The sequence below is a fragment of the Elephas maximus genome, chromosome 1 (assembly GCF_024166365.1).
Source record: "Elephas maximus indicus isolate mEleMax1 chromosome 1, mEleMax1 primary haplotype, whole genome shotgun sequence".
NCBI classification, from domain to species: Eukaryota; Metazoa; Chordata; class Mammalia; order Proboscidea; family Elephantidae; genus Elephas; species Elephas maximus.
Window position 1 is genome coordinate 176,946,680 of NC_064819.1, and position 13,932 is coordinate 176,960,611.

The following is a 13,932-nucleotide window of genomic DNA, read 5'->3' on the forward strand; positions in this document are numbered from 1 at the left end:
ATATGATTTCTGGAATCAACTTTAGTTTAGCATGGCATCTCCCGTAATGGAAAAAAAAAAGTTTTATTTTTTTAACATCAGAGATCCTAGTGTAAAAGTTTACATAGGTGTATTCATATGTACGCTATAATGCCTGTTAGTTATTAATTTGAAATAGAAAATGGGCAGCATGATTGAAAGCAAGCTGCTATGGAAAAAATCACTAAACACGTGGCTGAGCTTAGCATTCAAGGTCTGCGGTACTTGTGCAGGGGAGGAAAAGGAGGCTGCAGGAAGTGAGCATCACCTCCAAGCCTGGGGACCTGGCGCTGGGCTTAGCCTCATGACATGGGCACTACTTCTCCGAACCTCTTTTTCTTCCTCTGCATAATGTAGCAGTTCCATACAGGTCATCGCCACCCTCTGAGGTCTATGAGTCAATAGTACTGCTTTATGGGGGAAATGCACAGGTCGATGGTTCTCTAGAGAAGCTAAACCAGTGAATCGTGTGTGTGTATATATATGTATAAATGTATATACGTACACAGAGAGATTTATCTCAAGGAAATGGCTCACACAGTTATACAGGCTGGCAAGCCCCAAGTCCTTGGGTCAAAAGCATTTGGCTGAAAGCTTCTCCTGACTCACGTAGCTGCAGGGGCTGGCGAACCCAAGATCAGCTGGTCAGACAGCAGGCTGCTGGCTCAAGACCCAAGATGTGGAGGTCAGATGATGATGAGCCAGATGTAGGAGGATCCAGAGCGAGCAAAAGCCACTGAGTGTTACCAGATCATCTGTATATATTAGATATGAGGCCCTCCCCACCCCCCACCGGAAACTTGCCTTATAACTGATTATCTGATCATATCAGATCATATCATGGAGGTGATTACATTATATCACAACATGGAGGATAACGATATCATTATGTCACTGACATATTACATTGTTACATAACTGCCAAACCACTGAGAATCATGGCCCAGCCAAGCTGATACACAACCTTAACCATTGCAGATGGGAACATGCTAGAGAAGGGTGTCTGATTTAAAGTAACATCCCAGGCATTCTTACATGGTGCAGTGCCTTGTCCTTACTTGCTTTCTTGGCTACTGCAACTTAGCCCTTAAGCAGTTTATCTGTAAGTGGTAATGCGTAGTATTCACACACATTATTTGTGAAAATTAATAGCGCTTATAAGATGGTTTTGAGCTTCTTGAATGAAAGGACCTCTGAACATGAAATTAATATAACTTTGACCTGACCTTCTGGGGAAATAAATAATAAGAATTATTGACCTGTTCCTGCACACCCTATAATTAATTCCTCGTATGTGAGTGACCATTTGTATTCCTTGGCGTCTTGTATTTACTGTAGGGCCTGACTATAGTCACAGCTGTTTACTGTGAAACAGACTACCAGGTATGTCTTTGTTGTGATATTGGCTAGGTTTTCCAGGGAGAAATATGCAATAACAGGAAGTAATTAATGTACCTTAAAAAGCAAACAACATTATAAGCAAGGAGTTTAACTAATGAAAACAGAGAATGTCAGCTGAAGAGAGGGGTATGAGAGGGAAAAAAATCAGGAAGTTACATTTTGAACAAGAGTAGTAATACCAATCTTTTTCAAGAATTAGACAAATAATACAAATATATATATAGAAATTGCCTCTTAGCATATCTACCAGTCAGAGCCCACCTGAGAGGGAAAAACTGGGTTCTGTGTGTATCTCTGCATCTTGTACCATACAGCCTTGCAGAACTGAATGTCACTTTTGATTTAGAATTTACAGGAAAAGCAAAACAAAGAACCTTGAGGTTAGGACCTGAGAGGGAGATTAGACATATGATGTAAAAATCATGGGCAGTGTTTAACTGGAGACGTGAAGGCCTGGGATGGAAATGACTATCTTTCAAAAGGGAAAAAGTGTAGTGTGTGTGATAGAATGGGGGTGAAGGAAATGGTTTTAATTTTAGGGTTTTTTTTTTTTTAACAACTGATTATAGTGTCTTCATTGTGCTTCACATGATCCCCAAAATCTATTTATAAATTTTCTATTTCTATAGAGAAAATTAATGAATTAAAACTGGTGATTGAACATCTTTAAAAAAAAATATATATTGCCTCTGTAGAGACAGTAATCAGCAGGTTAGGTTATTTTTTAAAGGATTAACAGTTGAGAAGTTTAATTTATCATTAAAGAAAAGCAAATCCATTAGCATGAAGGATGTAATATTAATTTCACAAAAGAAAAATCAGTATATTTCAGATACTGAACTCAGAACCTCTTGGCCTATAGGTACTGTTTGAAGTTGTTAGATTCCAACAAGAAAAAAGAGAAGTAGCATTTTTTGGTGTGTATTGGGGTGGAGGGGGATAAGAGATCTATCATATGATTAAGTATTGTTTGATATATTTTAAACCTATAATATAAATTATAGTCTCAATACTTTAGGTTTTAATAAAGGAAAAGGATAGGCCTCTTATTAGAAACTATATGCAGAGAAATGAAAACTGGCAAACGTTTTATTTCTGTCAATTTGATATGCCAGTGAACATACTCAGAGTAATGGTTAAGATAAGGTTTTCTACTTGGATAGTATGGCACCGTAACTTAATTCTTCAGTAAAATAGCAACATGGGTAGTTACACGTGTCGCTGTTGTTGGGTACTGTCAAGTTGACTTTCGACTAGTAATGACCCCATATGACAGAGTAGAACTGCCCCATAGAATTTTTTTGGCTGTAATTTCTACAGAAGCTGATGGCTAGATCTTTCTCTGTGGAGCTGCTGGGTGAATTTGAATTGCTAGTATCCAAGTGCTTAATTATTGCACTATGTGCAGTGGTGCTTGGGTGATATGAATCCATCAGGCGTGGAATAAGCTGTTCTGGTTGACAAGTTTTTCAGTTTGCTGAAAATAAGCACTTCAGGTGGTGGAAAATCTTTTTAGTTGAAATTTTACATGTAATTTCCCTGATTGTTGTACTGTACTGTACCCTGTATCTTGATGAAGTATGTGAGTGTATCATTACATATATCAGTTATTTGGCGGTACCAAAAATGTGGATGCAAATCAGAAGTACATGTGATACAGCAGTCAAGTGGTCACTGCTCCCAAATGGGTCTTTGAATTAGGTTTTAGGGAAGATGTTCTGATAGCAGCCAGTTATACCTTCTAAAAATATTTTCCCCCCACAGTGAGCATGAAATGGGCATTCTCTCTGATCTCTTCTGGAACCACTGTGAAGAGAGTGGCCTAGGGCTTTCATCTAGGCTGTCCTTTTGCCTGTGCTTGCCCCCGTCAAGCCCCATAGTAATATTCACATTAATTTAAAAAAAAAAAAAACTGGCATAGTTTTTTTATTGTCCTTGTTTTTAACACTTCTGCTCTTTACATATTCCAGGCTGATTTTTTTAGGAGGGAGGCTTGTTCAAGTGGGTATAAATTACTGTGTCCGCTACAGCATTTCTATTACCATCACTCCTCTGCAGCCAGTAGGTGCACCTCTGTGAGTGGACTGGTGGCTGGCCCCGCAGCATGTGACGCTCTTCGGGCTCAAAGAGCTGCACGTGGCTTTTGCACACTCTTCCTGCTCCCTGGTGTTTGCTGCTCTCCTGCATATTCCTTACTGTGTTTTTCTCTTTGATTCCTTCTTCTCTTGTGTCTCCTGCTTCCTGTCCCACACCCTCGCTTTTGTGTAAAAAGGCCTGTCTTTTATAAACATTATTATTCAATCAACCCTTTTTTCCTTGTGGAGACCTGGCTCCTGTAACAAATTGAGTATAATCTTTAGGTCTTTAGCTGTTCTTCCAATATTACTCGCAAAAAGGATTTGCGTTCCTTTTGTTCCCAGATCCAGAGCTATTTTGGGCCTGTAATATCCATAAAGCTGTGGTTTTGTTATATTAAGATTTTTAAGTTCATCCCAATCCAGAAATCAGTAAATGTCTGCTATAGAGGAAAGTTTATTCTGAATGGGTTGATTTACCTCCCAGTCTTAGAGATATATAAGAAATTGTTAATCAAGATGTTTCATATTGTTCCAAAGATCCGATTCAAATTTTTATGCTAATTAAGTTTGGCCTTCTAGACATATTGTGTCTTTTCACAGAACTATAATTCTCTTCAACAGAAATATTTTGGGGGAAGAACTTTTTTATAAAAGTTAAGGCAGCTTTTCTTTTTTCCTTTTTTCATATAGGTTGCTGTTGAAGAAATCTGGTTGCAGAACACCCCGGATTGAGTTGGAAGAGATAGGACCCTCTTTGGATCTGGTTCTGAGGAGGACGCACCTGGCATCAGATGATCTTTATAAGCTATCTATGAAAATGCCTAAAGCCCTCAAGGTATATGACTCATAGATTGGTGTCACATTATTTGCATATCCCATTCATGTTTCCTGGAAGGATTTAACTGAGGCATATTACATTAAAGGACATACATAATGAAAGCAATATAGATATAATTGAACTCCCAGAGGCAAGACAAAGAGGAAGAAGCAGATAAGCCAGTTATGAAGGATAATAACAGAGTTGCAGAAACCAGGCATCAAATTTGGCTGAGGGCTTTCTTGTAGCCAAGACTGCCAGTTTTCAATAATAATAAAAAAAAAAAAATACAGCAAAACCACAGAATTTTCTCAACTTTCTTATTAAAAATTTTAATAAGAGTAATAATCATTTTGGGCATCATGAAGCCTGGGATTTAGAGCACAGAGTGTATAAACCACACATGTGTATATGTTCTAGCTTTTAACCATTTTTTAAAGACAAGTATAAATGGCATCTGTGGAATGCCAATAAAGATTGAAATGATAGTTGCAATTCCTTAAGCTAAACACAGGAAATTCTCTGCGTGTCGGTTGTTAAGGTAGTCAGTAGGCTGGCTTCTCAAAGTGTGGTCTGACAATTGACTTGAGGATTGTTAGAAGTGAAGAATCTCAGACCTCACCCTAGACTTACTTAATCAGAAGCTGCATGTTACAAGACCCAGGGTGTTTTGTATGCACATTTAAGAAGAAAGGTCTGTATGGGCTATATAGCATTCAAGGGGTGCTCACTAATGGAAATGGTTAGTAAGACAGAGCATTTGTTATCAGTTCATAAGAGTAAAAAAAAAATAGAGACCATTAAATATTTTGGGTTTATTTTATTGTTTTTAAAAAAACATTCTTGTTTTATAGCCAAAGAAGAAGAAAAATATCTCCCATGATACTTTTGGTACAACTTATGGAAGGATTCACATGCAGAAGCAAGACCTAAGCAAATTACAAACCAGGAAAATGAAGGGGTTGAAGAAACGACCAGCAGAAAGGGTAACAGTAGAAAAAGAGGAGAATAAATCAAAAAGAATTAAAAAAAATTGATGGAATTTAACCAAGAACTACAGTTTCATTTTATTCTTTTTAAGAGAATTATCAAGCATCAATTAGCCCATTCACACTTTCTTATAAAATTTCACTGTATATTTTTATAACATGATAATTTACCTAACCTATGTATTATGTATGTTATTATGAGCAGTAATGTACTAGTATTGTTTAAAATTTCCTATTTGAGCTGTTATACTCTTGTGTAGTACCATTATTTCCCTGTGATATGATACAGTCTCAAAAAGTGGGTGAGTGAGTGGAGAGGGATCTCCAGAACAAACATGGGTGGTTTTAGAAAATTTCTGGGTTAAGCATTAGATAAGGGGAAAAAGCCACGTAAAGTAGAAATGGCCCAAAGGAGCTGTATACGCACTCAGTATGAACTACCTGGATGCTAAGCCCATCTCCCAACATTCACCTGCAACCTGATTTTTATTTTTTACCTTATGATTATTTTGCCTGAAATGCTACCAGTTAGAGATTCCCTTGAGATTTTAAGCTTTTCTCTTAAAACAGGTCTCTGAGAGGGGTGTCCACTCTGATCATTGACCCATTAGTATTGATTATCTTAAGAGATTCTGTTACTAAGTGGAGCCCCCTTCCTCTCTAAGGAAAAGGGAGTTTTGATAGAGGTAGAAGTGAGAAAGGAGAGAAGGATGAGTTTAAAGCACAGGGCGTGTTAGGGTACTAGGCAACCCAAGGTAGCTAAAGGTTTCACGAAGGCGCTGGTTATTTGCAGACGGAGCAAGAATAAGCTAAAGCCAAAGTGCTTATTTGGAAATTTTCTTGAAGACTGGCCCTGTGCCTAGGAACATGAAAAGGAGCTTCCTACTTCCTCCTCCTGGTGCTGCATACTTGTTCTCTTAGAGTAGAGTGGCAAAGAATCCACTTTATACAAGTGCAAGCCAGTTGTGTTGTAAAAGCACAAACGTACATAAATCATAATTTGTTATTTGAAGTAGAAGTGTTTTTTATTCATGTCAAGGAGTTCCTCCATGCCTGTGTGTGCATTCTTTTATGTGTGTGATCTTGATTTAGTCCAGCTACAGGTCAACAGTTCTGACACAAAGCAAAGGCTGGAGTCTTCAGTTTCACCTTTTGTATTCTTTCGTTTCTCTTGCAAATCCTTTTCTTAGCCTTCCCTCTCCCCACCCCTTTCCAAATGGCTAATATCCTGCTGTCCCCATAAAAATGAGGAAGCTGGTATTACTCATATCTGTTGCTTGATTATACATTTAACCAAAGACCACACAGCCTTTTCTCTGAGGTAGACATTTGCATTTAATTTTAAGCCTTCTATATTTATAGGGGGCCTGGGGGCTGAAGTGACTCATTTCTTACCATCTTCAAGTATACGGACAATAGCTGGGAAAAAGGGGAGCCATGAAAGGAGCATCAGAAAGGATGGACCAGTAGTCTTTCTAGATGCCTGTTCTCCTGACTGGTCTAGCTGATGCCAGTGGAGATTGAGATTCAGCAGGCAAACCAATGGATGTCTGTCACCAACCACTTACAGGACCTACCACATCTTGACCCCTCCATCAGAAAGAACTACCCCAGCACTTACCTACCTGCATGTTAACTTCAGTCAATCTTAACAACGATGGCCACATTTGCAGCATGTAGGACATTGTCGTAAGGGTGTCTGAGATTTGGTAATACATCCCTTTGCTTCCTATGTAATTTTTATCTCATAATGGAGGGTCTAATAAGTGTTGGAATGCATCCTCTTCACTAACAGAGATACATATTATTACTAAAATTTAACTACAAAAACTTTGCTGAAATTTTTTGTTGAATCGGCTGGAGTCTTTAATCACTGTTCATATCACTTTTTTTTTGGAGGCACACTCTGATCTCCAGTAGTCCTTGCACTTTAGAGTAGAACATATATAAATTGAAAACAACATGTATTCATTTTAACAGAGGTGGTAAATTGCTGGTCTTTTAAGTTTTTAACTCTGGATTTTGGTAGATGAGGAAAACAGGTTATTTTTTCATATTAGGCTCCTCGTATTTTTTCCTAGGATGTTACTACTACCAAGGTACATATAACTTCATAAAACTTGGTTCCCTTTTATAACTTAAGTGCTGACATTTGTTTTCTTGGTGTTGAAAATAATCCTAAGTATACATAAATATTACCAAATTCAAGAAAGGAGTGGGGGGAGGGGCTTACACAAATTGGTTCTCAATGATCTGTCTAGCATCTTTGGATCTCTCTTTTCTTTATATTTTTAAGTCATATCAAGGCCCCCACCATGAGATGGTGAGGCCAGAAAAGGATTCAAAGAAGCTTTAAAATAAGTTAAAACTACTGCTACAGTTAGACAAGGGGCAATTCGGTGTTTTTTAAAAATTGAATTTCAGGTATCGGTGCTTTTTCTATCATTAAAAGTGCAAAAACAGGATCTTCATTATGTCCTTAAAACATGTTTAATAGATCATAGATATGATCAAAACTGACACACCCTGATGCTCTCTGAGCACTTAAATGAGATTTAAAAGGACAAGGACCCAAGTTAAAGATGGCACAAAACCATAGGCAGTACTAGTAAGTGGCATGGATCTCTAAGAGCAGTGTTAGAAGCATTAGTTCCCAGAGTTTTTCAAGAAATGCAAAGAAAATAATTTAAGGCTTAGTTTTGTGCTTGTAGCAGTAGTATGACAATACAAACAGGGAGAAGCCCAATGATAGGACAGAAGGCAGAAGTCCAAACTCTTATTTCCACCCTTAGAAAATGAGAGGGAATAGAGCCACTGTGGTTGAGAAGGAAATGGGGCTTGAGAGAGTAATTCCAACCTCAAGGTGGGTGAGATGAGGTACGGGAAGCGCTTGACTGACTGAAATGACTTGGAGTCTCTTGCCCCAGACAAGTTAAAAAATTTTTTTAATATTGTGTTTTAGGTGAAAGTTTACACAGCAAATCAGGCTGCATCTGAAAATTTTTATACTAATTATTCCATGACATTGGTTATCGTTTTCACAATGTGTCAGCATTCTCACTTCCATTCTGTTTGTTCTGTTTCCGTTGATCTAGCTTCTGCTCCTCATCTTTGCTTTTGAGTAAATGTTGACTCTTTGGTCTCATATAGTTGATTGTTTAAGGGGGGACATGACTTATGGGTAATATTATTTTATAAGCCAATCTAATATTTGGCTGAAAAGTGACCTCCAGGAGTAGCTTCAGTGCCAAGTTCAAAGGGTATCTTAGGGTGATAGTCTCAGGGGTTTCTCTAGTCTCTATCGGTCCAGTAGGCCTGGCCTTTTAGGAATTTGGATTGTGTTCTACATTTTTCTCGCATTCTATCTGGGACTTTCTATTATGTCCCTGGTCAAAACAGGTAGTGTTACCAATTGCCAATCTGACACAATGGGTCCTTGTCTTTTCCTGAGTAAGAATATACACGAAAGACAAGCTTTATCTTCAGCAAGCTTTATTTTGCTTGAGTCAAGCAGAAGAAGTCGGGGGGATCTAAGCCTCTCCGAAAGACTGACTCAAAAAGGGAAGCAAGGCTAGGTCTTACATGGGTTCGGTGGAGACAATAATGAATATTTAGTGGGCTTCTTTCAAGGGGCGGGTACTTCTCAGAATGGCGGTGTATGTTAATTAGGTTGCTATGTTAATTAGGTTGCGTGCATTTGGAATCTAAGATGGAACCTGCTGATAGTCAAGATGGAGTCCTCTCGGCAGCCCTTGGCATCACTTATGGGATATATATAGCGCAAGCACACTTGATCTTTGGCAGCTACATCGCCATCTTCAGAGAGCTAAGGAAGATCAAACAGCAGTCACACTCTGCTCCTCTTTGCATATGGAGCCTGCAAAGGAGGGCACTAGAAAGACACCAAGAAGGAGATAGTAATTCATGGGCTGCCCCAATCCTATCTCATGTTGACAGGGTGGGTCCCTGTTTACCCAACTTCCTGAAGGTAATCTTTTTAAAAGCTCTTTTGTTCCACCAGCACAGTTAACCCTATCTGTCTCACGATGGAAACCCTGGTGGCGTAGTGGTTAAGTGCTACGGCTGCGAACCAAGAGGTTGGAAGTTCAATCCTCCAGGTGCTCCTTGGAAACTATGGGGCAGTTCTACTCTGTCCTATAGGGTCACTATGAGTCGGAATCCACTCGACGGCAGTGGGTTTGGTCTCATGATAGAGTATGGTTCCTGTTTACCCAACTTCTAGATGATAATCTTTTAAAAGCTCTTTTGTTCAGCCACTGGCACAGTTAACACTATCTGTCTCAGTAGTGGTAGCCAGGCACCATCTAGTTCTTCTGGTCTCAGGTTAGAAGAAACCAATGGGTTTGTGTGGGACAATCAGTTAATCTTAAAGAAATTCTAGGAAAGTAGAGTGAAGCAGAGAACTGGTGACGGGCAGATGTCTACATTTGACCTCAGCAACATTTTGTAAAGAATCATGTTGCTAGCTCTTACTTACAAATGGAAGTAGTTGTTGCTGGTAGCCCTCAAGGTTTACTGGAAGCTAACAGTGTCAACTGATCACATTTACTTTTTTGAAAGAGGTACTTGGCTGGTAGATTAGGAGGGTTGAACAAATGGCGTGGTGGAGGGCTCAGACCTCTAATTTCACAAGGAGTATGGAAAATCAAGATCAACAGCCCAATGCTGATTCCTATGAGGTGAAGGTCAGACATACCTCCTCTTTCTGCCATCTTTAACAATTCTGACACTAACTACCCTTTCTATAGCACTCTCTACTTCTCTGCTGAGTTCGATAATTCATTGCAGTGGCCACACAGAACTCACAGACAATACTCACGATTATGGGATTTATCAGTGAAGTAACAGGTTACAATTCAGGCTCAGGAACACTCAGGATACAGTTCTTCCATCAGGACAGCCTCTTCTCAGCCATGCCTTCAGGCACCCTCTGGCCCTTGGCCTCTGGCCTGCCCTGTCAAGTGTTACAAAGCTCTTTCAGCTCTGCTGATAAGTGCCCCAAGGCACCCCACTCAGCCAGTAAGCCTTGGCCTGAAGGCACTCAGCTTTACCTTTACGGATCAGCAAACCTAGCTCCACCAACTTGCCAGGGGGACCTACTCTGTCAGCAAGTCTTTTGCCTGAAGGCACTCAGCTTTCTCCCTCCGGCCCATCACGCCATCTCCTGCCAGCCTCCTGCCGATCCTGCCCATCTGCCTCTGCTGCCACCTTTTCTCTGTCATCATTTCTTGCCATCTTCGGTGTTGCATTTCTCTCTTGGTCTCCTGGTTCCAGGAACTTCTCAGCACAGAGATCCTCAGTCCAAAGGACATGGTCTGCTCCTGGCTTTCCTTCCTTGGTGGTGAAGAGATCCTCTCCTACTGCCTCTGGGATGGTTCGTTTTAAGCCTAGTGGAAAGGCAAAAATGACCAATCCCTTTGTTCCATAGACCTTGTTTGCGTGGTCCCACAGCCACAGGGGTGCCATGAATTTTATTAGCAATATTAGCAAGCTATCCAATCGCCTTGGTAGGCCACAATTACCTTATTTGTATAGTCCCACCCAAATGATTACAAGACCGTGGCGAGAAAGGCCATGTAAAAGCGATCCATCGAACTACAGGGGTAATCATCCATCCCACATTTATCGAGCAGCGTTACATTTCAGGCACAGTGCTAAAATAAGGCCTTACATTTTAATATGTTTTAACATTTTTAAAAAGATTTTTTAATGTTTGTTTTATTCCTATTATAGAAGGAAAAGCTTCAAAGAAGAATATTAAAGTCACTTGTAAACTCACCATCCCGATATACCATTATTAATATTTTGCTATATTTCTTGCTGCTTTTTAAAACACAAAGTATAAAATATGCAGAATGATCTTACCATACTATTTGGAGTCCTGCTTTTTTTTAAATACAGTTTATTTTTGTTGAGAATATACGCAGAACATACACCAATTGTACAGATTCTATATGTACAATTCAGTGACATTGATTACATTCTTCAAGTTGTGCAAGCATTCTCACCACCTTTTTTGCAGTTGTTCCTCCCCTATTAACATAAACTCACTGCCCCCTGAGGTTCCTATCTAATCTTTCTGGTTGCTGTTGTCAATTTGATCTCATATAGATCTTAAAAGAGCACAATGCTCAAGGTAGGCATTCTTTACTAGTTAAGCTAAACTATGATTTGATTTTAAGAAGCCTTTAGGAAATATTTTTGGTTTAAGGTTTAAAGATTATCTCAGCACAGTAGTTGCAGGGGTTCATTCAGCCTCTATAGCTCCAGAAAACCTTGATTCCATGAGAATTTGAAATTCTGTTCCACGTTTTCTCTTTTGATCAGGATTCTGCTATAGAATTTTTTGATCAAAATGTTCAGTAATGGCAGCCAGTCGCACCATCCACTTCTGGTCTCATGGCAAAGGAGGCAGTTGTTCATGGGGACAATTAGCCACAGATTCTATTACCTCCTCCTATTCCTGTGGAGTCCTGCTTTTTTCGAGTAAAATTAAACAAAAGCCAACATACAGAGAAGTGCTCGTATGAGTAAAGCACAAAGTGAGCAAACTCGTGTAACCATTTTATATCAAGAAATAAAATATTGTCAAGGCCCTCAGAAGCCCACTTTGTCCCAGTCAGCTATTAATCCCTCTGCCAAGGGTTAACCACTAGGTGCCCTGCTCTTTGAAACAAATGTTATATTGTGAGCATTTTTCCTGTGTCATTATTTTTTGAAAACACCATTTTTGATGATTACATAATATTTGATTATATGGATGTGTCATTATTTAGTCAGTCTGTTGACTGTTAATGTCACTTCCATTTTGTATTATTATAAATAATATGATAAATATCTTGAAACATTTTTAGAAAGCATTTTCACATGACTATTTTATTTAATATTCAATACACACTTTTTTTTTTAATGCACTGTAAAATATATAATGCAGTTGGTATTTTATATAACTTCCAGTTGAGGAAAGAGACTCAGAGAGATTAAGTAATTTGTCTGAAGTTACACAGGTAAAGGTGGTTAAAACTGGACCTAGAACCCAGGTCTTCTAATTCCTAGTCTAATGGTTTCTCAACAAGATATCTAAGTTCCAAGGGATCGTTGTGAATCAAATGGAGAAACCATCTAGGGATATAAGTAATAAAGCAGTTAGGCTAATTCATAGCAGTTTGAAAGGACTGTACCCTAAGAGTGTTGATGAATGACAAATAAACCTGTGGCACCTGGAAAGGAAATCTTTATTAGCAAGCCTTGGGATTCTGTCCTTGAACTTTGTCTTCTTAAACAATTTTGTCTTCCACTTGAATGAAGCCAAAAAAGACACACTTATTAAATTTGTGGGTGACACAAAGCATTGAGAGTATTAGATGATAGTATTAAAAGTTATAAAATATCTTGGCAGGCTGGAAGGTGGACTGAAGCCCAGAGGAGAAATTTAGTAAGACAAATAAAAAGTTCATTTCTGACGGGGAAAATGTGTGCACAGGATTAAAAAGACTTAGTTCTACAGTTGGAAAACAAGCCAGGGGACAAACTCAATGTCAGTCATCTGTGTGAGCAGACTTCCAGAAAGGTCCATGGAAATTTAAGCTGCACAGACAAAAGTAGAACATTCAGGCTGATTTAAATATTACACATGAGATCGAGAAAGTCTGAAAACAGCAATACCTGATGTAAATATATAGTAATAATAAAAGTGGAGGTAACAGAGACCTAGTATACTCTAATCCAGGGCTTCGAACGGGAACAGAACTGAAAGCCAAAACAAACAAAAAAAGAACAAACAGAAAAAAAAAATTTTTCCATCAAAATTATTTATTTATTGCCTGAATGTATTTGAACCCAGTCCTTAAGTTACAAACATCTTGAATTCAACTGCTTTTGGTGTGATAACAGTTGCATCTTAGAAATTTTGGAGATGTAGAATTATCTCAAATTTTTTTCTTAATTGCATATACACACATAAATAAACAGGCATGAGAAGCTATGCCAATTTAAATGAAACAGATACAAAATCTGTGACCATTCTCTTCTTCAGTCTCTTCCATTCAGACAGTTAAGATCCTTTATATCAACAAGTACTTAATACCCAGAAATGAAAACCTTGGTGGCATAGTGGTTAAGAGCTATGGTTGCTAACCAAAAGGTTGGCAGTTCTCCTTGGAAACTGTATGGGGCAGTTCTACCCTGTCCTACAGAGTCACTATGAGTTGGAATCGACTCTACGGCAATGGGTTTTGTTTTGGTAATACCCAGAAAGGAAATGCGTTTGTACTTAGCATATAAGCCTGTCTGAGAGTTAGAAATAAAAACTGAGCTCCAAGTGTTTATTTCAGTGTTTCAATATTGAAAAATCAGAATAAAGTGTTTAGTATTGCTAATAATCTTCATAGACATGGAGATATTATTTCTACGTCTCTGAAGATTACCAACAACACTGTTGTTAGAAGCCGTTGAGTAGTTTCCGAAATAGCAATCCTATGTATGACAGAAGGAAACACGCTGCCCAGTCTTGCACCATTCTCACAATCATTGCTATGTTTGAACCCATGATTGAAGCCACTGTGTCAGTCCATCATCTTGAGGGTCTTCCTCTTTTTCGCTGGCCCTC

General features: G+C 38.8%; 1 protein-coding gene across 4 annotated transcripts in view; it reads left to right on the forward strand.

Moving 5' to 3' along the window:
• RPF2 (ribosome production factor 2 homolog) overlaps positions 1–12,084 on the forward strand; it is a 50,628-nt gene extending 38,544 nt beyond the window's left edge. For all 4 annotated transcript variants that reach the window (XM_049898985.1, XM_049898991.1, XM_049898997.1 and 1 more), the window contains exons 9-10: positions 4,188–4,332; positions 5,169–12,084. In XM_049898985.1, coding sequence (XP_049754942.1) covers positions 4,188–4,332; positions 5,169–5,351 — 328 coding nt within the window. In that variant the 3' untranslated portion in view covers positions 5,352–12,084. The remainder of the gene's footprint in view (positions 1–4,187; positions 4,333–5,168) is intronic.
• Positions 12,085–13,932: the final 1,848 nt, after the last annotated feature.